This window comes from Octopus bimaculoides, chromosome 18, assembly GCF_001194135.2.
Source record: "Octopus bimaculoides isolate UCB-OBI-ISO-001 chromosome 18, ASM119413v2, whole genome shotgun sequence".
NCBI lineage: Eukaryota > Metazoa > Mollusca > Cephalopoda > Octopoda > Octopodidae > Octopus > Octopus bimaculoides.
The window spans coordinates 5,977,030-6,001,824 of NC_068998.1; the positions used below are offsets into that span (position 1 = coordinate 5,977,030).

General features: G+C 34.6%; 1 protein-coding gene and 1 long non-coding RNA gene across 2 annotated transcripts in view; both read left to right on the plus strand.

The window, feature by feature from the left end:
* The window catches only part of LOC106870025 (actin-binding protein WASF3), a 128,344-nt gene that overhangs the window by 21,748 nt on the left and 81,801 nt on the right, over positions 1 to 24,795 (plus strand). Inside the window, exon 2 of the mRNA XM_052974523.1 lies at positions 20,895 to 21,177. Within this exon, the coding sequence (XP_052830483.1) occupies positions 20,910 to 21,177 (268 nt within the window). The 5' untranslated portion in view covers positions 20,895 to 20,909. The remainder of the gene's footprint in view (positions 1 to 20,894; positions 21,178 to 24,795) is intronic.
* LOC128249811 (uncharacterized) lies at positions 21,184 to 23,530 on the plus strand. The gene is made up of 2 exons (XR_008265933.1): positions 21,184 to 22,424; positions 22,554 to 23,530. It is a non-coding gene; the product is annotated as an uncharacterized LOC128249811 (long non-coding RNA).

Consider the following 24,795-nt stretch of genomic DNA (forward strand, 5'->3'; position numbering starts at 1 on the left):
CTCTCTCTCTCTCTCTCTCTCTCTCTCTCTCATGTATGTGTGTGTGTGGGTACATACCCATTGTATTGTGGGCTTCCATACGGTTTCCATCTACCAATTTCACTCACATGGCATTTGTTAGTCTGAGGCTACAGCAGAAAACCCTTAACTAAGGTACTATGCACTAAAATAGAACTTAAGATTCCATGGCAAGAAATTGAACTCTGTATTTACACAACCTTACTTATTTTTCACCACCAGCAAACGAAAATAAAAGCTCATAATAACAGGATTTGAATTTTGGGCAGTAAGGTACTAAATTGGATGCAAGCAGTAAAACATGTACAAGGTGCATTTCAGAAGTTTTGAGGCTTTTCAGGTGAGACATTAATTTCAAATAAGTACAAAACCCTAATCTTGTTCGAAGTAGGATCTTCTGGCTTCACAGTGCTCTTGTGTAATGCTCCAACCACTCTACAAAGGCCTCATGGAAGTCCTTCCATGTGAAGGTGTGTCACTGCTCCTTCAGCTTGAGGAATAACTTACAGTCATAGGGAGAAAGGTCTGGACTGTAGAATTGATGAGGGACAGTTTCGATGCCATCTCTGTCAAATAGTTGGTTATCAGGATGGAATTGTGGACTAGTGCATTGTCCTTGTGCTGGTGCCACCAACCCTAATGGTGGTGCCTTGGCCTTTTCTGGTAAAATCTCTTCCTGAACAGCTTTGAAACACCCACAAGATACTCTTTGTTGACCCTCTGGCCAGACGGACTCCAATAAATGTAGATGATCCCTTTGCTGTTGAAAAGGGGATCACCATAGGACTCTTGGACTTACTTTGCCAAGTTCCCTTGCGTCAGTGTAAAACAGATGCTTGGCTGATACAAGTTAATCCATAAGCAGTCTTGAGCATTTCATAAGTTTCTATAGTATTTTTATCTGGTTTAACTCCTAACCTTATTTAATAGTCAGCTTCCAAATTGTCTTCACACCTGACTGCAAACTAGTCAGCTGTGACAAGCAGTGTTTAACAGGGCGTGTTCAAAGGTCTGCTACAGATGTCTCCTTCAATCTGAAATAACAAAAGTTAGCAGGTCAGTAATGTATAATAATGATATAATAAAATTTGAATAATTGAGGACATAGGTGCAGGCGTGGCTGTGTGGTAAGAAGCTTGCTTCCCAACCATATGGTTCCAGGTTCAGTTCCACTGCGTGGCACCTTGGTCAAGTGTCTTCTACTCTAGCCTTGGGCTGACCAAAGCCTTGTGAGTGGATTTGGTTGATGGAAACTGAAAGAAGCCTGCTGTATTTATACATATATATATATATATATATATATATGTGTGTGTTTGTGTCTGTCTCTACCATCGCTTGACAACTGATGTTGGTGTGTTTACGTCCCCCATAACTTAGCGGTTCGGCAAAAGTGACTGATAGAATAAGTACCAGGTTTACGAAGAATAAGTCCAGGTGTCGATTTCTTCAACTAAAAGCCACTGCTCCAGCATGTCCACAATCAAAATGACTGAAACAAGTAAAAAAGTAAAAGAGAGAACAGTTATAACTGCCTCTCCCAAAAAAGTTTTAAAACTTCTGGAACGCACCTCGTATATTTTAGTGTCTTAGATGGCCGTCATCCTTAGATTCTTCCTCATTATTGCCGGTTAATATAGGATTGGTGCTAGAAGTAGGAATTTATAAAGGAAAATAGTGTACATGGGCTTGGTAATAATAGATATCATACCACTTTTAATTAGCATTATTACTTACTATGTAATAGTAGTTACTGTGTCTTATTAACTTAACCGTTTACACCCTTCCAGTCTCTGATAACCTCATTGAGATCTACCACATTCTTCAGTGAGAAATAACTACAAAGGCCAGGCTTCCTCTTCATAGCCTGAAAATACTTGACTCTTGGTCTATTGCTAACACTTCAGAAAGTATAAATAAGATTTACAGTACTATATAGTACTATTGACATATCTAGTATATATGTTCATTCCATGATTTTCTGCAGTTTTTCCAGACTTTTGCTAGTATGGATTAAAGGGACTGATTTACTCTTTACTTGGCTAAAGACATGCTTATCTGTGTTAACATCTGTCAGCGGAGTCAACAAAGAAGTCTCTGTCTCTGGTCGATTGATTTGTTGGAAAAAGCAGTCAAGTCAGTGCATAAAGGGGCAAAATATTTCATTTGTTTATTGTCCGTTTTTCAATACTAGTATGAGTTAGCTGTGATTATTTAAGGCAGCATTTTGAGACTGGATGCCCTTCCTGTTGCAAACCCTTGACTGGTTTTCAAGTATGGGATCTTTTATTCTGTCAGTGTTTGAAATCACAAAGCAACCAGTAGTAATATATACAAAGAATGTCAACATTCACATGTGTGCGCACACACACACACACACACGCACACGCACACAGGCACATGAGTGCACGATGAGCTTCTATACAGTTTTCATCAATAGTGCCATGACATGTACATGCACATGCATACTGAAACAATAGCTCTTACGAGGCTATGCATTTGCTAATAGCTGTGTATATTCTTTTATGTTGATAAAAATTTCGCTCCTTTCCATGAACCAAACCCAGAGTGTTAACTTTACAAGACCTGGTTTGCAATAGAGGAAAATTGCTAAATAGTACTTAGAACAGCAACAATAATACTACAGAAATACTTGAAGTTGTTGTACTTGGTGTCTATGATAGTAGGAGGGGAAACTGAGATAAAGGAAATAGCGTAGGCTGATTAACAATGTGTACTTCAAGTTTGCCGTGTCAGCCAAACCGCTTGTGATGGTTTTTATTTTTATGACAAAGAATTATTAGAAATTCATTGGAACTTTTTTGATAAGCAGTATTATGTTTTATTTCAGTTAATCAAAAACTGGGTTTCTTTGTGCTGAAAATAAATATAATGTAAAATTGAGTAGAATGTATCTAGTAGGATGTAAATACATTAATGTGCTTGTTTCATACTCTCCTTAACTCTCTTGTGAGGAAGTTGGGCATGTTATTTGCATGAATTGTTGGAGCTTAAATGTTTTAGTTTCCTAAGCTTTCTCAAAGGTTTCATAAGGGAATGGTAGCAGCTTCGGCACAGACTGGTGTAATATGTGTGATTTACCTATTGTATTTGGTGGCATAAAAGATGCACAGACATGTTAGATGCACACAAAAGGTAGTCACATCATCAAAATCTCAAAGCTGCAATATAATGCATGATTAATTGAAAACAGTGTGGATGAATAAGTATTAATTTGATATAAAAATCTGAATGCCAAAAGGTTAAACTCTATAACATTGGGGAAAGAAACCTGGCTGTTTCTTGCAATAAATACATCCTAATCAAAATTTTTCATGGGCCCTTAAAATACCACTGTGGCTCTCCAGCTTGTTATTTTGCTTGCATGGACCCCATCAAAATTTTATATGAACCCTTAGGGGTCATTTGGGCCACAGTTGAGAACTACTGGTGTAAACGAATGTCCTTCATTTCTAATCTTCTGTGAAAATGTCTGGTCATGGAGAAATATTACCTTATTTGGAAACAGGTGAGGGTTGATGACAGAAGGAGTATCTGGCCATCGAACATGTCACAACCAATTCTGTCTGACCCATGCGAATATGGAAAAGTGGCTGTTGAAAGCAATATTGATGATAATTCTCAAAGACAGTATTTTTAACAGAAATACGGTAACAAAAGGATAAAGTGATGGCAGGAAAATAAGGGGCAGATATGTTGTTGGTTCTTTTTAATATCATTACCATTTGAAAGATTTAAAATGGATTATGCTTGATTTTAAATTTTGGTTTACTTTTTGATAACCTCGTTAAGTTGGATAGGCTTAACATTCCTCTCTTGAGGCTTTTCAACATTTTTTCTTAGACTTTATTAATTAGATTTGAAGTGACTTAATAAAGTAATTTTTTTTTATATATATAATATATTGTGCGAAACAGCCATGTTTATCAAGGACAGCTGTGATATAATGTACACTTGATTTAAGTAATCTGTAAATTATGAACAGAAATTTCTATAAATTAATTTTAAGAACAACATTAACTGTAAAAGTCTTGCTGGTCTTGGGGTGTGGGTATGTGATGGCATTGATACAGTTCTTTCTGCAAACCAATTGCAAAAACATTTTCCCTTATTCCTTTGACTTTTTAAAGGTTTAAAATTGAAATGGAAAAATAATTATATTTTCTTTAGATTCTTATAAAAGTCACAGATGCAGCTTTGTGGTTAACAAGCTTGCTTCTCAACCATGTGATCTTGGATTCAGTCCCACTGTGCAGCACCTTGGGCAAGTGTCTTCTGTTTTTTTGCGCCAGGCTGACCAAAGCTTTGTGAGTGGATTTGCTAGACAGAAACTAAAACGAAGCCCGTCACATATATTATGTGTGTTTGAGTGTACCAGTGTCTTGACATCATGTGAGAGTTGTAAACGGGCATCATTCATACAAGTCTTGTTGTTCCATTGGAAACCTCTCTGGCCATGGAAAAATATTACCTCGCTTGAAAACAAGTGAGGGTTTAGCAACAGGGAGAGCACCCGTCTGTAGAAAATCTGCCCGCACAAATTCTGTCTGATCATGTAAGCATGGAAAAGTGAACATTAAATAATAATGACATGTCTTGATACTCATTTTACTATCATTTAGCATCACACTTCCTCTGCACATGCTTCATCTTTCCTGAGACCCTACTTTTTGCTTAAAGTTTGCCAGAACTTCACACACCACTATAATTTCAATGTGGTTTCATCGAGCACTAATTGTCACTTAGCACAGTAAATGCCTTGAGTTTTTCCTCATTAAATTCTCTATGTCTTCTGTGTTTAAAGTATTAGCTTCATCTTCGTGTGCATGAGGTTACGTTTCACCTGTGTCTCTTCATTACTGGCATGGAATGCACAATTCTGATTTATTATCAACTCTCAAACCACAAATCAAGTAAAATCTTTCTCCTGGCATTTATGTCTTCTTGCCTGTGTTACTAACAAATGATTTCATTTTTGCCAAATAGTCTTTGAGACCTTTTGGTTCTTGATCATTCTTTTAGTTTTGAAAATTTTCGTAAATCTTCAATAGATTCTACAATATCCTCTGCATATTAAAGCCCTCAAATTCAGCAAGTCTTACATTCTTGTGTTAATGTCTCGGTGATTATAATGACCATTTCATTGAATTCATTATCGATTTTGACTTCCTTTTTTGATATAATACATTTTTGTACATTGTCTTTATTGTAGAACCACTCTTATAGTGATCCACTGACAACAGCAATTCTAGTGTCTTAAAAATCAAAATTATTTTTAAGTCAGATTTTTTTGTTAACAATAAAGCTAATATTGCTGTTAACTAAAACTTTTGACTGAATTTATGCTTTGTTCCCCCTCCCCATGTTGTAAGCTTTCTTCTCAAAGACTTTGGTTACATATACCTGATATAAGTACTTGCTTCACAGCAATCTCTTCTAAAACTATTTACAAATCAGATTAGTTTAAGTCCATGCACTGCTACGAGCCAACACACTGTCACCTCTCTTTGTACCTAGTTTTGTCGTTTGATCTGATAAATGATTGCTATCAGGATATCATTCTACCAATCTCCAGCTAGTTTAACATTTTATCGCTGTCACCCTTCTTTCTATGCAACCAAGTATAATGAAGCAGCAAGAATTGGATGTCTTTCTTCAAATGGCATGACCTGATTTTTCTGGATGCAAGATAAGGGCCAAAATGAGGGCTGTTCACTGTGCCCCCTCATTATCATTGTTACTACTCTATCTTATTATTAAAGGAGAGTAACTGTACTACTTTAGGCATCAACAATAATTTATTTTAAATACCCCACCCCCTGGCAAGTATAGACAAACTACTACTTTTGGAGGTGTGTCTCAGCAATTTGACCAAGATATATTATGAAGTAAGTTGTCATAACAGGGCAAAAACAAAATATATGCTTTCATATATGTATATATATATATATATAAAGCAGGCATCAAACATCAAAGGAATGTATGTAAAGATAAAGCTGTTTCTTGTGAATTTGTTTTATTAAAATTACTACAGTTTAATGCTCCTAATATTGATTACAGAGGGCAGGCATCAACTTCAGGTTTTTCTCTTTTACTTTTTCTCTTGCTTATATTTTAAATAGTCCAATCTGATGAGACACAAACAAGGTTATTGTAACTACATTAATGAAATTCCATTAGTAGGATAGCATCTAAATGTGCTCTGCTAACAATATTTGCTAATTAACATCAATGTGAGACACTGTAGTCGTCTGGGTTTTGTGTGTGTGTGTGTGAGAGTGTAAACATGAGATGGAGAGAAAAGAGGCTACAGTTTCCGTCTCTCAGTGTGAAATGGTTTAGGTATGTGCATCACGTATTTAAGAGTACACATGTAATGCTGCATGCACCATGGTAACTGGATTACTGACTGTAAGGTCAATAGTTCAAATCCAGACATAAATTATTTTTGTTGCATGCTGATGTCACATATTTCACTGTAACTAAAAATTCCATTTCAACAATTTAACTCTGGTGACATTTTGGCTTTTCTTCTTTTTTGTTGCCTTGATTTTCTCTCCTATCGTTGATTTCTTCTTCTTTAGGATAACATGTTTACGATTACGGTATTATCTATGTTGTATTAACCACTATATTTTCTTTTATACATCATCTGTATATTTATGTGTGGTTTCTGTGGAGGAAGAAAACACTTGTCTTTTATTTGACATGTCTTGTAGTAGTAGTAATAGTGAAAATAGTGGATAATGTTGTGAGATTGGATGCTGTTGTTACTTAGAATTTTTATTCTTAGATAAGAAATTACTGTCAGTAGATTCTTTGTACCATAGTGGCAAAATGTCATTTGGTTGGCGCTGCATTTGACATCACCTCCTTGCTTTTTGCAGTGTTTACTCTGTTGTGAGGAGGCGCAATGGCCCAGTGGTTAGGGCAGCGGACTCGCGGTCATAGGATCGCGGTTTCGATTCTCAGACCGGGCGTTGTGAGTGTTTATTGAGCGAAAACACCTAAAGCTCCACAAGGCTCCAGCAGGGGATGGTGGTGAACCCTACTGTACTCTTCCACCACAACTTTCTCTCACTCTTTCTTCCTGTTTCTGTTGTGCCTGTAGTTCAAAGGGTCAGCCTTGTCACACTGTGTCACGCTGAATATCCTCGAGAACTACGTGTGTCTGTGGAGTGCTCAGCCACTTGCACGTTAATTTCACAAGCAGGCTGTTCCGTTGATCGGATCAACTGGAACCCTCGTCGTCGTAAGCGACGGAGTGCCAACAACAACAACTCTGTTGTGAGCATTCTTCACTGTATTCTCTGGTTCTTTCCCTGCCCCCAAAATTTCATCCAGTCATTGACTAACAGATCTTTAGGTTGGACATCAGCTCCATTGGGCTTGCTGGTCATGAGAGAACCTGCTAGTACCATGGGAACTGTTTGTTCTCTAAGTAAAACCTAGTGGCAATCTAAAGCAGTGCTCCACGATGGGTACATCACCACACACTGGTGTACCACAAGATGACGGTTGGTGTGCTGCAGTGTAACCTGAATATGATTTTTTTTTCCTTATACTTTTAATTATACTTTTTTCAAAATTCAGCATCACACCTGAACTTAAGTGTACCGCAAGCGAAAAAAGGTTGCGAAGCACTGATTTAAAGTGCTAGACCAACTCTTTCTATATACATGTTTATTCTTGTAACCCAGGCGAAATGATGATGTCATACAGTAATAGAAATTGAAACCACTATACATCACAATAACATATTTATGCCATCAAGTCTGCTGTTTTCCTTTTTTTTTTTGTTTTGTTAGTTTAATTTTTCAACTATGTTTAGTTCCAATGACCTGTCCAGTTAGAATTGCCATTTTACTGAACTAAGCTGATGAAACCTGCATTGCAACATCCATGTGAAGTGTTTTTACCAATGAGTACTTTTCCTACTACCAACCACAATATTTGGACATTGCTGCAAACTAGCAAGCAGCTGCTGCAATATTGCAAGGAAATATGTGTGCACTTGAATATGGCCTACTTATAAAGCTAATATTTTCATTGTATGACTTTATTTTAAGCTGCACTTATGTTATTGCATAAGGAAACTAAACATTATTAGTCACAATGAGTTGTTTTTTAATAATTGTAGAATCTTTGCTTGGACTTTTTCGTTGTTTGCTTAACTCTAAATAAAACTTGATTTGAGCAGACCTATGATCAGTTGTTCTTGCAGGGACCACCTTCACTTTTTGTTTTACATGCATAAATGTATCTAAGAATACATTATGTAATGTTGCCTTCTCTCTTTTAAAGTTGTTAGATATAATATGACTGCTATTTCTAACACAACAAGCAACTATTAAATTTTTTTAACTAGTTTGTCATTTCAGAGGTTTTTAATCAGTTACATTGACTCCATACCAATCCCGCCCACCATATGCATTTCAGTTGGGGGATTATGCAACTGAGGAAGGGTCCTACCTGTGCAGTGGGTTTTCAGAGGACTGTGTCACGAGACCAGATGGGATTTTCTGTATGTGGTGCCATGTCAGAATCATGACACACTGGAAGAATGCATACGTCACTCGAATCTTCCAGGAGCCACAGTTTTCAGCGATTTGTGGAGGGTGTACAAACTTTAATTTTTGAAATGCTGGCAATCAAGCCAAATAGATTTGACTTATAAGCAAGAGTGACTACTAGAATGGCTTCTCTATGAAGAAATCTAGGAACCTGCTCTCGTATGCCATCCATTAGTGGGCTCTTACTCTTGAGAGACTTGGTGAAAACAGTGTTGTCCTTGACACCTGCAAGGTTTTTGACCCTATCTAGAATACAAATCTCACAGCAAAACTACTCATATGTTGTTTTCTTCCAGCTCTCATCTCGTTGGGTTTCTAACAATCGTACTTACACAACATGTGCTAATGGCGCTTTGTCTGACCCCTCTTCTGGTGTATCATCAACTTGCAGTCTAAACCCCTCTCGTTGAATCTGTACTGACTACATGAATACATCCTCCAGAAGTAGGGCAGATACTAATCTTGACCTCCTCAACAGAACTAAGACATAATTTCTACAGATCTCAAGAAAGCCTCATTGTTCTTCCCTCTGAAAAATATCAACAGCATACAACTAACACTTCCAAGGTCACAACAAATTTGAGGCCTTGCAATTACTAAGCATCTCTCTCTTGACAAACACATATCAGCAGCTTTACAAAGTCTGCATCTTAGACACAGCTCTTGTTCTTCAAAACCAGAAAATTTTTCATCCAGCAACTAGTAACTTTATGATGCTTGGGCAAGACCTATTGTAAAATATTGCTTGAATGTCCATGACATTACTGCTGCTATACACATGCATAATCCATGATAGCTGGGAAAGAAAAACCACTTCACTGTTGGCATAAAGTCACGAAAATACTTTCCAGCAGACATGCTGTCTCCATTCTCTGCCTTTTCTACTGCTACTACAGAGACTTATTCTCTTTGGAGCTGACTGGTCCTGTACCATTTCCACTTGGGCACTCCTGATCTCACTCATCTCACTCGACTAATGTTGCCCGTTCGCCCACTTGGACGCCCTGCAGTAATTTCTATGCCCACTCCCCCCCAAAACATTGCTTCTCTGGAATTTCTTTCTATTGTCATTGACTTATAAATATCCAAGAAGAGTTTTAATGGTGTTAATATCCAATCACTCTCAAGGGCTATGGGCACAAATTTTTCTTTCAAACCAACCCAGTAAATGAAAAATAATAATAATAATAATGTAGTTATTTTCTTTTGGTATTTTATAAGAATGTATGCCAATCTCTTTGATATTTGGTCTGATTCTTCATTAGATTGTAGCATACCATCTGTTTACTCTAGGTGATTATTTTTCTAATGTAAAATTGGTTCTGCTTCAACTTGAGTTTAAAAAATTGTATTTATTTATTTAAACATTGAAGTCAGCTCCATCAAATCTAATCTGTAAACTCTTATTTTGTGATGTTTTCGACATAATGATCATCTGTTTTCTCTCTCTCTTTCTCTCTCTCTCTCTCTTTCTCTCTCTCTCTTTCTCTCTCTCTCTCTCTCTCTCTCTCTCTCATCTTTGTTCCTCTCCCCCACATTTCATACATGTGAATTAGGTTTTTGTTCTATGACTTTTAATTACTAAAGTTAATACAAAATTAGATACATAAATATGAGTTTTTTTTTTTCTTTCTTTGTTATTTTTTTTTGGTCAAAAGACATCATTATATACCAGTGTGAAACTATTTTAAAACTCAATTTATTCATTTTTAACAAAGTTATTGTTAGAAGTCTGTTTACAGCAACAATTCCCCATGTTAAGTCACTTTTCTATAGGCTTATTTCATTTGCATTTATTTTTTTTTTAAATAACTACTTTTGTCTTTTCATTTAGTTTTTTTTTTTCTTCTTCTCAAAATAATTTCAGTCATATGATTGCAAAAGCGTTAGTTAAAAAAGACTGAATGGATTACAGAGCTTTTATTTGACATTTGACGTTTCATTTTGTAACATAATGTTATGATTTGAAAGAAGGAAAGAAAGAAAAAAATAGCAGTTCTATGAGCAATTGTTAATCTTTTGTCCATGTTAAGTATCAAGTGATTGTTTCTGGTCAGGATTGCTCCATTCTTCATGTTCTCTTCTCTCTGTTCATCTTTCTCTCTCTCTCTCTCTTCTTCTTTTGACACCAACCGTTCATATCAATCACAAAGCTCATTCGTTACCTGACCAAAATAACATCCTTGTCGAAGAATATTTCAGTGTTCGTAAACTGCCAACTGGAAAAACTAAATCTTGTTATCGTTCCATCTAATTATCACATTTGGATTTTTGCTATCAGGAATGGAATTCTTCTGTAAATCAGATTCTTAAATGGATGTTGTGAATATTTAATCTCTTTCTTTCTCTTGTTTTTTTTCTTCTTCTTCACATTTTCATTTGAAAAGATTTTAAACTTTTGTTCTTGTTTTTCATCTATTTATCTTATTTCTCCTGTATTGATCGATACTATTTGTTATCTTGCTTGTTATATTTCCTGCTGTGTTGTTGCTGTTAAGGATAATATATACCCACTGATGTCCTGGTTTGAGGTCATTTCATTCTCAAAGCAAGTATATCATCTTAATAACATCTGCTCTGTTATGTTTTAATGTTACAAACGAATCTGTGTATATTTGTTTCTACAATGTCTTAATTTGTAATTATTGTTATGTTCAATAACTTATGTACATAAGTGCTTACATAACATAATTAAAACCATAGACTATATATATATATATATATATATATATATATATAAAGCATATTAGTTACATGAAGTGGAATAAGTAGTACGTAATAATACAAAAGTGACGAACAACAAAATATTTGGTGCTGAAAATTAAATTACTCATTTTGCTGTCTGGTCAAATGTTCTAACTATTGAACCACAAACACACATAGCCAAATTCTTCTTTTAGTTTGGAATACATGTGTGTGTGTGTCTTGTGCATACAGTTAGATGTAATACTGCTACTGATCTTGTAACGTTATGCAATAAAATGTTTCCCCTGATGAACTGCTCTGGTTCAGTATCCAGTTGCACTTGAGACATCCAGTGCAAAGGTTGAAAATAATTGCAGTGGTGAAATGTATGTTGGCAACAAATGATATAAAATTGTGTTTATCATAATTATTAAACTTTCACCTCAACATGGATTGACTGTTGATTTCATATAGAACTTTCTTAGCAATTTAGCTTGGGCTAACCTAGTAAACTATCCTAATGTGGATTGATGTATAAATAAAAATTGACCCTAAGATCCATATAATCAATACATAGGGGTTATTGATTTGATTTTTGCCAGCAGCTTCATATTTAATTTTGATTTGTTTGCAAATAAATACCGTTTAAAATGTGTATCAATTGACATTGCTGTGTGCTTCTTAAGAAGTTTGCTGTACGACAATGTGGTTCCAGGTTCAGTCCCATTTCATGGCACCTTGGGCAAAGATCTTCTGCTATTGCTTTTGTCTGAGGAATACATTGTTTGTGAATTTGGTAGAGCAAACTGAATTGAGCCCCCCCCCCCATATATATGCATGAATGTTTACATTTTGTTTGTTACTGCATAAGAAGTGGTGCTGATGTTGACATTCCTTGTTGACTTGATGACTGGTGGTTGCTCTGTGTTTTTGCAAACCTGTGGAATATAAAAATTCCTTTCTTGGAAAGTAGGTTGGCAACACGAACAACATCTTGCCTCAAAATCAATTTCCTTCCAAACCATGCCAGCATGGAAAAATAGATGTTGATCAAATAAACAGAATATAATGAGTGAGTGGAGAAATGAAAGAAAGGGGCACTCAACACATTTAGTGGGGGTTAAATATATTATTACTTTAAACAGCTTGATTTGACCACACGTAACTTAGTTTTATAGATTCCTCACAGGAACCTATCTTATCAGGCCCAGGCAGCTGAATAGCCATTTGGCCATCTGAGCCCCGTGAGCTAGCTCCTTGTGACAAGTAATGTGTGTGTGCATGTGCACATTACTTGTCAGAGGGACCTAGCTCTTAGAGAATGCATATTGGGAAATATGCGATGGATATATTTTAATGGAAAGGTTTGGTGCTGGTGTTAATAGAATATTTGTTTAGTTGAATGAAGACAAACCGAGTGCTGCTACTATGATGTTTAAAAAAAAAAAAAGAAGTTCCCTCCCCTCAGCAAAATTCCAGATGCATGGTTGGATTCTTGTGTAGGTGTTTAGTTGCTAGTTTTTCCTTTCAAGTGTTTGATTACAGACATATATTATTTAATATTGTTTGTAGAAGGAAAATAACATTCTTAGTTTATTAATTGCAATGTATGAAGTATGTTTTAATCATTTTTTTTTTTTCATTGGCTGGAATTCTGCTGTGCCAAAAGTAGCTAACAGTAATTAAACTTACAACATGCTATAAAACAGGTGTATTTTTTTTCTTAATTGCTCTTAATTTAATTAAGATGTCTATGTATGTACAGTGTTAAGTTTATAATTCTTAATATGATGGAGGTTTTAGACACAAACACTCGTAAGCATAATTAAATGCTTTAATGTGAGTAGTTTGGTGTTCATATTGTCAGCTGTTTTATCTTTTTATTCATTCAAATTAAATAAGATAATTTAGTAAATTAAGTCCCTTTAAAGAAAGATACTTATTTGTCCAACGTGGCTATGTGGTAAGAAGCTTGCTTCCCGACCACATAGTTCTGGGTTCAGTCTGACTGCATGATACTTTGGACAAGTGTCTTCTATAGCCTCAGGGCCAACTAAAGTCTTGAGAGTGGATTTGGTTGGTAGAAATGTAAGAGAACTGTTGTATATATATATGTTTGTGTGTGTGTCTGTCTGTCGCCACTTGACAACTGGTGTTGGTGTGTTTATGTTACTGTAACCTAGCAGTTTGGCAAAAAAGACTGATAGAATAAGTATTAGGGTTGATTTGTTCAACTAACATCATCCTTCAAGGTAGTGCTCCAGCATGGCTGTAGACTGATACAAGTAAAAGAGTTAAAGAAGAAAAATTGTTTCTAGAATGTGCACAAACCTGGAATTTGGGAGTGGAGATGGATTAGTCACTGCCATCAATACCAGTATTATTTGTTAATTGGTTTTACTCATTGGACTGTGGCCTCACTGAACTGGGGTACCACATACAAGGGTTTAGTTGATCATATCAACCCCAATGCTTATTAAGTCTGGTATTTGTTGAACCTCTAAGTCATGAGACAAATGTAAACACAAGCATATGCACACGCATACTTGTAGGGATATGAAAACACACATGTATATGCACACACATGCTTGTGAGAATATGAAAACACAATCACACATGCATGCAGGCTTGTGGGGACATGAACACATATATGAAGGAGTTTTGTCCACTAGTTGTATACCCACTTTCATTCATAAGGCATTGAACAACTTCAGGTTATAGTAAAAGACATGCCCATAGCGTCACACAGTAGGACTGAACTTGAAACTGTGATTATGAAGCAAACTTCTATCTATGCAGTCATTCCTGTATTTATTTTATTAATAACAATGATGAAAATTATTTCTAACATACTTGCAAAGCTTCATATTTTGTGGTTGGCTAAAAGGATGAAAAGCTAAGTGAGGCCCAGTAATAATATTAGTTTAATAATCCTACAGTACCAGTTTTAGTAAGAGTGAAGGGAATGGCAATAATTGGGGCATAGAAATGAATCATTATAGGCTGCTGCTGTTCATGATAGTCTCAGAATACAATTTTCTGATTAGACTGAGCTGTAAAGTTAATTTAGATCATGAGTTGGTGCAGCCTTCGCTGTTGTTTCAACACAGCTTTAATGTCAGAGTTGTACTTTCCTCCATGTACAAATTATCTCCATAAGTTGCTTGTGGAGACATTTATTAATTTGTCTCAAAAAGACCTCTACAGTAATTAAACTGACTAATTTTACTCTGCTGGCAAAAATTAACTTTTAAGAAAAGTTAGTTTCAACATTAAAAACTGCTCAGTACCGAATGGATGCATGTACTTGGCCAGACTTTGTGTAATTATAGCTCTCTTAGAAAAGCAAAACCTTGTTGCTTTCTTTCTTTTTTTTTTTTACTTTTAAATGTCTCAAAATAATAGTGTTTAACTTTTTATGTTATTTTGTTCTTTTTTGGTTAATTTAAACAAAAGCATGTTTTGTAGTTCTTGCAAAATTAACCGAATTTTCTAATGCCAAGATGATTGGGATTGGATTATATTTTGAAGTCTTGTAACTGAATTTGGTCTCAGTTATTTTGTATAATCTTCTAGTCATTTGCATTGGTTTTTCGGTGCTTTTTGTTTTCCCTTTTGTCATGAAAATATTTACTAAAGACTCTTTCCTGAAAGTATTTTCTACTATACTATATATATATATATATATATATATGATGGTGATGATTTTACGTCTGTTTCTCCATTCTTGCTCGGCTTAAATGACTCTTCTCCAGCATATAGTGCCTCACAACCAGTTACATTCTTTTATCATATCCAGCATATATAAATCGTTTGTTCAATTTATATCTATATATAGGAAGGGCGTCCAGCTGTAGAAACTCTGCCAGATCAGATTGGAGCCTGGTGCAGCCATCCGGTTCACCAGTCCTCAGTCAAATCATCCAACCCATGCTAGCATGGAAAGCGGACGTTAAACGATGATGATGATGATGATATATGGTATTTATTAATATTTAGCAGAAGTAAAAGAGTGACTCAAGGTCCAGGTGTTTCATGTGTTGGCACTTTAGGACACACACCATCATTTAATGTCCATTTTCCATACTGGCATAGGTTGGATGGCTTGACAGACAATGGCAATGCTGTGGGCTACACCTTGTTCTATAGTCTTTTATATATATTTGTATTTTAATATAGTGACATGCTACTACCTCCTCCCCTTTTACATATGTTATTAAATATATTGAAGTCGAGTATGACTTAATATATTCAATCATCGGACACACTGGTGGTATTTTTGCCATTGTTACTTAATCAACAAGTTGTCAAAAAACCCAAGTCTGTGTTGTATTCAGATTGAAGAACTTACACCCCCTCCTAAACCCTTATTCTGAGATAGCTCATGAAAATTCAGGGCATTAATAATGGTCTCTGGTATAGGCTCAAAACCTGAAATTTTGGGAAAGGGTTTCAGTACTTGACTAGTACTTTATTTCATCAACTGTAGAAGGAAAAAAAAGTTGACTTCAGTGGGATTTGAACTTGGAACTTAAAATAACTGTAAATACTGCAAGGGTTAATAATTTTGTTAAGAGTAAATCTGAAGTTGTTGTTTAGCCCCAGGTCAGACTTATCCCAGCAGATCTATGATCAAAGAAGTTTCAGCTATAATAATCAAGGAATGAAACCTACTTTATCTAGAACCACATTATCTAATTTAATTTTTTAAAATTTTCTCTTTTTAAACACCGTTCAGTATCATTTTTGCTCTACTAGTGACACCGTATACCATCTCATCACAGATTGGAATACAAGGTGGGTGTGATTAGAAATACTTGCTAAAATAAAACTTCACCATTTTTCTGAAATGCGTTCTCTTCTAAGTCATTGCACCATCAAAATTACTTTTAATTATGGATTCCATATTTCATATCTACTGAAAGAAGTTTTATTTACTAAAAGTTTAATGTGATTTCCTCTCTGACATTAGTAAGAAGTACAGCAGTTAATGTCAATTTGAATTACTTGAAACAGTAAGGTCTTTGTTAGAATATCTGCTCATATTGCTATGCTAATTTTGTATCCTTGTATTCACTATTCTTCTGTAAAATCTAATTTTACCATCAGTGTTTTCTTTATTCTTCCTTAATACTTTGTTATATAAGTATATATGTTTTTAACTAAGCAAGGTAGTTGATGATTATTTTTAAGATTGGTAGATAAATATTAGATTATTAATGCTATTATAGTTTCTTAGCTTCTGAATTATCTGGCTTATCTCTCTCTCTTTCTCTCTATCTTTCTCTCTTTCTTTCTCTCTCTCTTTTTCTCTCTCTCTCTCTCCTTTACTGCAGCCATTGTGCTCTTTCTTAAGCTGCTACTCCATGTTTCTTTCCCCTTTCTATATGTCTCCAGTTAAATACTAAACCTTCAACACTTCGAGAAGATTCACTATTAACTGTGCTTATCTCTGGGGCCTGTAGCTAAATGCACTATGTCCTTAGTCTGCTAGAAATAACAACCAAATCATCCTCAAATCACTCTCTAGCTTTTTAAGACATTTTGTATGTGAGACATTACATTGGACAATGTAATAATTTTTGATGAATTATGCTTGAAAAAATGGGATGATTACTGTTGGAATGAATTTCTTTGACTGTAAGTCTGCATAGTCAGGACTCACCTGGAACGAAATGACAATGCACACCATCAATAATCTATCAATGCTTGTAACTGTCCTTATTGATTGCTAATATATTTAAAGCTTTATTCTTTTATATAAGATTTTGGAGGAGTTAAATAAAATACATTGGTAACCTTGTATGGATTCCTATAAGGGTTTAGTTTTTGTATTTACACACACATTTATCATGGGTTCATTTGTTAGGACATGATTTGATCCTGGGCTTTTGTAGTTGTGATGTCCCTTTCTCAAAAAAAAAAAAAAGTGGGGAGGCATCTACCTGTAAAGTTTTTTTTTTTTTTTTTTTTTTTTTTTTCATTTTCATTATTTGCAGTTTGTATGATCTATCCATCCATCCATTTTCTCCATTTTCTTCCTCGGAGGATAGAGTCCTTGGTCATCTCCTCTATAGGATCCTATCAGAAGAAGCAGTCATTAAACTTTCTGGCCTGGATTCCCAAGCATAACCAACTGAGATTATAGACATTTTGTAACCATCTTGTTCTTGGTCTATTCCTGGTTGGCTCATGGAAAAAGGTTCAAAAGAATAACCAATTCATATGGAAATGTTCAAATTTGCAAAATTCAACACAGTATTAATCTTGGGGTGAGCTAGGAATTCCAGAGCAAATGTGTTTTATCTGAATAATGTCAGGTGTGCACTTGCGTGAAGGTGGAGATTTCAGGCAATTTTTGAGTTTATAGTCTTTTATGTTTGTTATTCTTAACTTGATTGGTATGGGACTACAGTAGAAGACACTTGAGGGGCTGCCCCTGAAACCCACATGATTGTGAAGCAAACTACTTAACTACAGAGCCTTATGAATATATGAATTAGCAAACCCTTTCAGTTATTGAGAACCCAGAAATTAAGTTAAAGAGTATATATATACATATATATATATATATATATATATATATATATACACATACATATATTGTGTGTGTGAGAGAGAGAGAAAGATGTAAGTCAAGAAAGAAAGAAAGGTGGGGGAATACTATTTCTGGATCATTTTTGTTTTTTTTTCCAAATCTCCTCTACGTTGTTTAATTCACTTCCAGATTTGATGTTTGATTATGTGAGATAAAATAATTGGTTAATCATAGCCATATATTTGTAAACTTTTAAGAATGTCATTAAATGTTGTTATGGAGCAGTCTTAATAGAATGATAGTAAGCTAATTCCATAATTAGATCAGTAACTTATATATGGAATGATTCAGACTGTTCTGGGCCTAAACCTTGTTGGTTTGTTGAGTGTAGGCATAACAGTGTGTCAGCCATGTTGATCTTGTATGCTAAAAGGTTGTGTTGACGGTTACATTATGAGGGGCAAGATAAACTTGGTCAATACTGTTTTCTTCACTTGTTTCCCAAGGGTCATATCCATATGTATTTAATCATGATTTAAAATTTGGTCCTGCGTATGGACCACATGGCCCTTTTAGCAGCTTCGAATGCGGATTCACAAATGGCTTCGTTGTTTCCACAACTCTTCAAAATTTCACTTAGCTCCCCATCTCAAGCCTCTGTGCTTGAGTATTTAGGTCACGATAAATTCAGTGGTTAACATTTGGAACTAATTAAAACCATCTGGTCACATTTGACAGTAGTTCATGTAAATGGCTGAGAATAATTTAACCCCTGCTACCATCATAGAAAAATAGACATGTGTGACCTTCTATACGAAATATACTCATTGGAACCGCATGCACATGCGTGCGTGAATAAAATTGTGGGCGTAATAATTATCTATTATTAAATGATTTGTGTTATTCTTTCAGTCTCCATGTTCATTCTGATGAAGTAGAACAATGATCAGAAACATTGCCTTTATAGCCATTTTGTCTTTTATTCTGACATAGTATATCTTGATTGGATGGTAGGCTGTGATTTAAGGTGGATTTAGTTGCTATATCTGATTAAGTGACCATGTTGGAGCTCTTTTGTTGGCTCATGATGTTCAAATCTAGTAGTCATTTGTTAAGGTGATCACCATTAACTGATTGTCAATGCAAAGGACATCTTGGCTGTTGAAACAAAACACTAAATATAGTTTTGGCAACCAAAATATCTGAATTACGTTGGTCAGTCTACAAAAATTACTATTAAATTAGTGTTTGTACTGCTATAGTTTCGTCTGAAGCTGTTTTGTTCATCCACTTTTGCTCTTCTGTACACATTCAGTTTCTACTCCTCTGTTTCTTCGTCTCCTCTTGTATCTCAGTTTTTCTTTTTTGCTAGACTCTCTCTTGATTTCAGCTGAAACTTTATTCAACAAACCATCTATTCTCTTATTTGTTTCAGTCATTGGTTTGTGGCCATACTGGGGCACCACCTTGAAGGGTGTTCAATCAATTGACTCTAGTCTCTATTTTGGTGAACCGCTAAGTTACTGAGACATAAAAATCTATACCAGTTTGTCAAGTGGTGAGAGGCCAAACACAAGTGTGCATGGCTGTTTGCACATACATACCACACATACATAGGGCCTCTGTGCAATTTCTGTCTACAAAATTCATTCACAATGCATTACTCAGCCCAGAATTATAACAGCAAACCTTTGTCTCAAGTGCTACATAATGGGACTACCTGAAAACTTCTTGATCACACAGCTTCGAGTGAACCTGTTTAACGTCTTTCTGTTTCTTTTCCTGCAGTTTAGATAGTTTGGTCAGATATTTAAGTTCATACTGTGATCTGCAGAATTTTTGTTTCCCCTTTTTGTTTTAAATTCTATCAGGAGTGGTGGTGGTGGGGCATTGCCATGCTCATAACCTTTGCAGGCCATCTCCGGTGATATTCATGTAGAACATGCACACAAAAAAAAAAACAGAACATTAGTAGAGGGGGGATTGAGGGTAGATCTGATCTGAATATTTGTAACAGGATTGATCTCTGCTGAAATGTCCCGTGTTGTGATCTTAAGAGACAGGTTGAGCTTAAATAAATTGGAAATTTAATTTGATGCATTCAAGACAGACAGTAAACTATTGGTATTAAGAGGGGGATAAATGGCTTGATGGATGAAACAGTTATTACTTGAAGAAGTATTTTGATTGAGAAATGATGAATATCTGCTTGGAAAAAAAAATTAATCATTTGTAATGCAAATGTAGAAATATTGAAAAATATGTAATATGAATATGAGCAGCATATTAATCAAAGTGCTTAGTGGCATTTTGTTATGTTCTGAGTTCAAATTCTACCATGGACAACTTTGTCTTTCATCTTTTCGGGGTCATTGAGCACTGGGGTCAATGTAATCAACTAGCCCCTCTCCCCCCAAATTTCAGGTCCTGTGCTTATAGCACAAAGTATTATTAATAATGTATGCTGAAGTGACATCAGTACTAAATAATAGCTTATTATACATTGTTTTTAAAAATCCCTGGATGGCAAAAAGGATGGAAAAGTTGCTTGGTAGATGTGAACTATTTATCTTCTTTAATCCGGACAGATGTGCTACCTACTACATTAAGGTAGCCTACTGATTCTTATCCATCCATATTCAATGCTTTAATCACTACAAGAATCTCGTTTACATTTACAACACTAAGGTAGAAGCATTGAGAGACACATAGTCTTCATGCTTGCACTTTAAATAATTGTTTTGAAATTACGATCCTAAACCTTTGGGAGAGAAGAGTGATGATTTTTTTTTTCTTTTGTTCTTGGTATATTAGCATATGGGTGCCAGTGGGTATATGCTACTGATGAAGCCCAATGAGGCAGAAATGTGTCTAGTATTCTTAGCCCCACTGCTGGGCAATTTTCATGATACCAATATATTTGTGTTGTTAAACACAGTATGTCCATAAGAGATATGTCTGTACAATTGCTGCATTTATTTGGATTTTCATGATGTGTTTGCGTTAAGTACAAAAAAACACAGATGGCTATTAAACTGTGCTTTCTTTTTCTTTTCTTTCAGGTCTGTGAGTGAAAGATGCCTTTGATAAAGCGTATAGTCGAGCCAGTCCATGTGAGTAATGTAGGGGTACACCCAGGTGTAAGGAATGAGTTAGAATGTGTAGCAAACAACACACTAGCTAATACTATTCGCCAGTTGAGCAGCTTGAGCAAACATGCTGAGGACCTGTTCACTGAGCTGTTTTCAGAAGCCTCTTCTGTGTACAACAGACTTAACCACTTGCAGTCTCGCATGGAGGATGTACACAGAAAGGTGAAACAATTGGATGCCACTGTTGAAGAAGGTAATGCTTGGATTTTCTTTAAGATTCTAAATTCTACCCATTTCTTTACTCCTTCAATGTTTTTTTTTTCTTTTGTTACTAATTTTTGACATTAATCACTTTTGGATATTTATATTTGCATTTTTTTTTTATTGCTTTCTATTTGCAGTATTGGCATTTTGTTTTTCTAATTTTTTTTTTGTTTTGTTTTCGTTTGTTTTCTCCTTGTCTATAAGCAGTGTAATGTGATTATAATAATTACACTGTTTAGATAAATGTATATATGAATTTCAGGTTGGGGAAAAAAAATACAACAAAAATTCACAAAAGCAAAAAAAAAAAAAAAAAAAAAAAAAAAAAAAAAAAAGAAATGTTGCCAAAAGTAATCATATTGTAGCCAGTTGTGTGTTCTTTCTCTTAAAAAAAAAAGAAAAGAAAAAAAAAGTTTAATCCTAATTAATCTTCATTTTGATTGTCTGCAATAAATTTTTTTGCCAGATTACTATTGCTATTTAAAAAAAAAAAGAAAAAGAAAAAGAAAAAACGTAATGAAGATCAATTTTTTTTCTTTTGAAATTATAAATTTATTTAAAAAAAAAAACATTTCTTGAAATTATTTCACCAAATCCTTTTTTCAGAATATTTAATATAAATTATTAATTTTTTTTTGATTTTCAATTCCTCATCCAAAATTCTTAACTCAGATCATTAGTTTTGTAGACATAGTACTAATAATTTCTATTTCTAATGAATTTAGATTGATACTAATTATGCGGCTGTTTTCTCGTCAGCATTTCACACACACACTTAAACGTATCAAAATCGAAGCTTGAGTAAAGAAGTTAACTGTCGGTTCTTACTTTCAGTCTAGCCATCTATATGCTACACTCCTAAAATTTGTGAAACATCTGTTGCGTAGTTGATTGAACACACACCTTTTAATATTCTTTATTCTAAAATTGCTTGAACACAACAATATATTTTTATCTATTTTTGTTGTAACAAAATCTGTCTTGAAACTATCTTCTCATATACTATACAAATAGAATGAACTTATGTGAGGAGTTAGATTCATGTATTTAATATTGACAAAATCTTCTTGATGATGGCCATACGAGTGATCGAAAATTCTATCTTTCTAATTGTTTTCTTTCTATCTATAAACATGCCGAGTTGTTTTCAAAGATGTAGAAATTAAAAATGGCTTAAAGATGATAAAGTTATATTACAATCATGGTGCATGCAACTGTACTTATAGCTTATGTCGTGTAAGTATTAAATTCACCATTATCATCGACTTCTGCTTTTCCACTAGATACCAAGCGTTAAGTTACCATACTTCTGTAACCTTCTAGAAAACAACAGTTTTAGTGTGTACATTTTTCTCTATAATCTAGCCAAACGTAAAATGGTTTTTGGTTGGAAAAAATAAGAAGTACCGTTATTTTCCGAATATCTCATTCTTACGGAGAATTAATCAAGAAATTATAGAGTCATACTGCAATATCTGGTGTAAGTCTTTTTTATCCTTTTTTTTTTTATACGCTTTTTTTTTCTGTTTCATTCCCCTTCCCCTAGCAAGGTCAGCCCATCTCTTTTGAGATTGCATTGTGAATATTACACTGTAGAAGATACCAACCATTCAAAAACACACACAGTGTTAACTTCATTTAAGCATTTATTTGGTGTCAGAATTTTCTTCACACCATCTGCAACCTGGTCACTGACACAGTTTCACTGTGACTGTTGCAGTCTTTGCGTATGAGTTTTTGAATGGCTAATATGTGTCTTCCACACTGTAATCATTTTAGTTTCCACACACGATCTCAGATCCAATCACTTCTTACCTCGCAAGTACACCTCCAAAATTGTGAATATTATTCCATAATTACTAGAAATATTTTACTTCTTGAAATGTCTGTAATCCCGAGATTTTTCTTTCTTTCTCTTCACTTTCTCTGATTCCAAACTGGTGGAGGGAAACGTGAATTTTTTTTAAATAATTTTTTTTTTTTTTTTTTTAAGCATTTCATATAGAATTTGGTCTGAAGTCTCTTAAAATTCCTTTTACTTTTGGACTGGCAGGAGGAATGAATGAAGGAGAGAAAGGCAGAATGCTTTGTTTTTCTTTCTTTTTTTTTTTTTTTTACCCTTTCAAAAGATAAAATGTCACAAAATAGCTCATTTTCAACAATTAATTTAATAGACAAGATATACTTGACACTGAAAACAAACTAATTTGTTTGTTTTGTTGTTTTTTTCCTTTAATACTAAAAGACAATGGGGAAAATTGATGGCGCCAGCAGTAAGGGGTGGGAGGTGTAATCATATATTTCCTATTCTGTTCATAATTAAAATGAATTTAAAAAAAAAATGAAGTAGTATAAAACAAAGATGTCAAATTCTAGAGTGCTAAATTGAAATTTTTTGTCAGTATAGTTAGCATAACTGAAACCCTTTAGTATGTTACCCCAACTTGTCTACATTCCAGTGACTGCAATTAGTAAAAACGAAAAATGTGTGCGCTTGTGTATGCACGTATGTATATATATATGTATATATGTGTGTGTTCAAGAGGTTGCTGAAGTATTTTGAAGAAACATCAAGAGTTTAGAAACTTCTCTGAGATGATTTTTTTTTATATTCTTTACCTGAAAATCCATGCCAGATTTTTCCCCTCAGGATTCAGTTATTGAACTTATTTCTATAAAACCTAGCTTTAGTAGTCAATACTTCCCTTCATTTCCCAGAAACCTACCAATTAGTCTATTGTCACAACAACCATAAGCATATCATAGTGCTCACTGGTGTGTGAAGCCTGCTTTTAATCTTTATTTTGCTTCAATTTCCAACATGCATCAGCAAAAAAGAAAAACATACATGAGTATTGTTACAACTCTATAATTTCTATATCAATTTTAGATATTATAGATTAGCAATGTAACATATGTACTAGCAGTAATTGGTATTTCAATATATATTGCCTCTCTGCGTAAATTAGGTGTGGCATTGTATAAGGGTGACAGCAGTTGGTATAAAAACAGCTCACACCCATGATAAATGAGACTCAATAAGGTGGAAGGCCCAGCTTGGTATCTGCCAGTCGTTGATTTCAGTTGACAGTGAGAAAGTTGGATGCATTGTGATGGAGATAAGTTTGTTTCTATATAAGAATAATACCTGTTATACTTGTCAGTTGGGGAAAAAAATGAGAAAATCATGAAAGTGATGTTTGTTTCTAAAAAGGGATAAATTGTGCTGTGGGGGTGGAGCAGGGCTACTTTTTAAATTGTGTCAAAGACCAGGAAGTGGTCTTACATCATATGTTATGTATTATTCAGAATATCAATTGGCATGTTACTATGGAAGGTAACTCCATAACATTCAAGAGAAATAATTTCAGCATTTTTGTGAAATCTGGTTGTAACTTTATTACAATGTTTGTCATTTTTTTTTTTTTAACTAAATCTGAATCGCCTTTGTGATACAAAATTTTCCAAAATCTTGGAGAAATATTTCATTTAAGGAATGCTCATGGATGAATGGCATTTATTTATTTATTTATTTTTTTTCTGTTTGCATGATGTAGCATTCAACACTTCTCATAATTAGTACCAGCTTTTTGGGGGAATTGGTCTT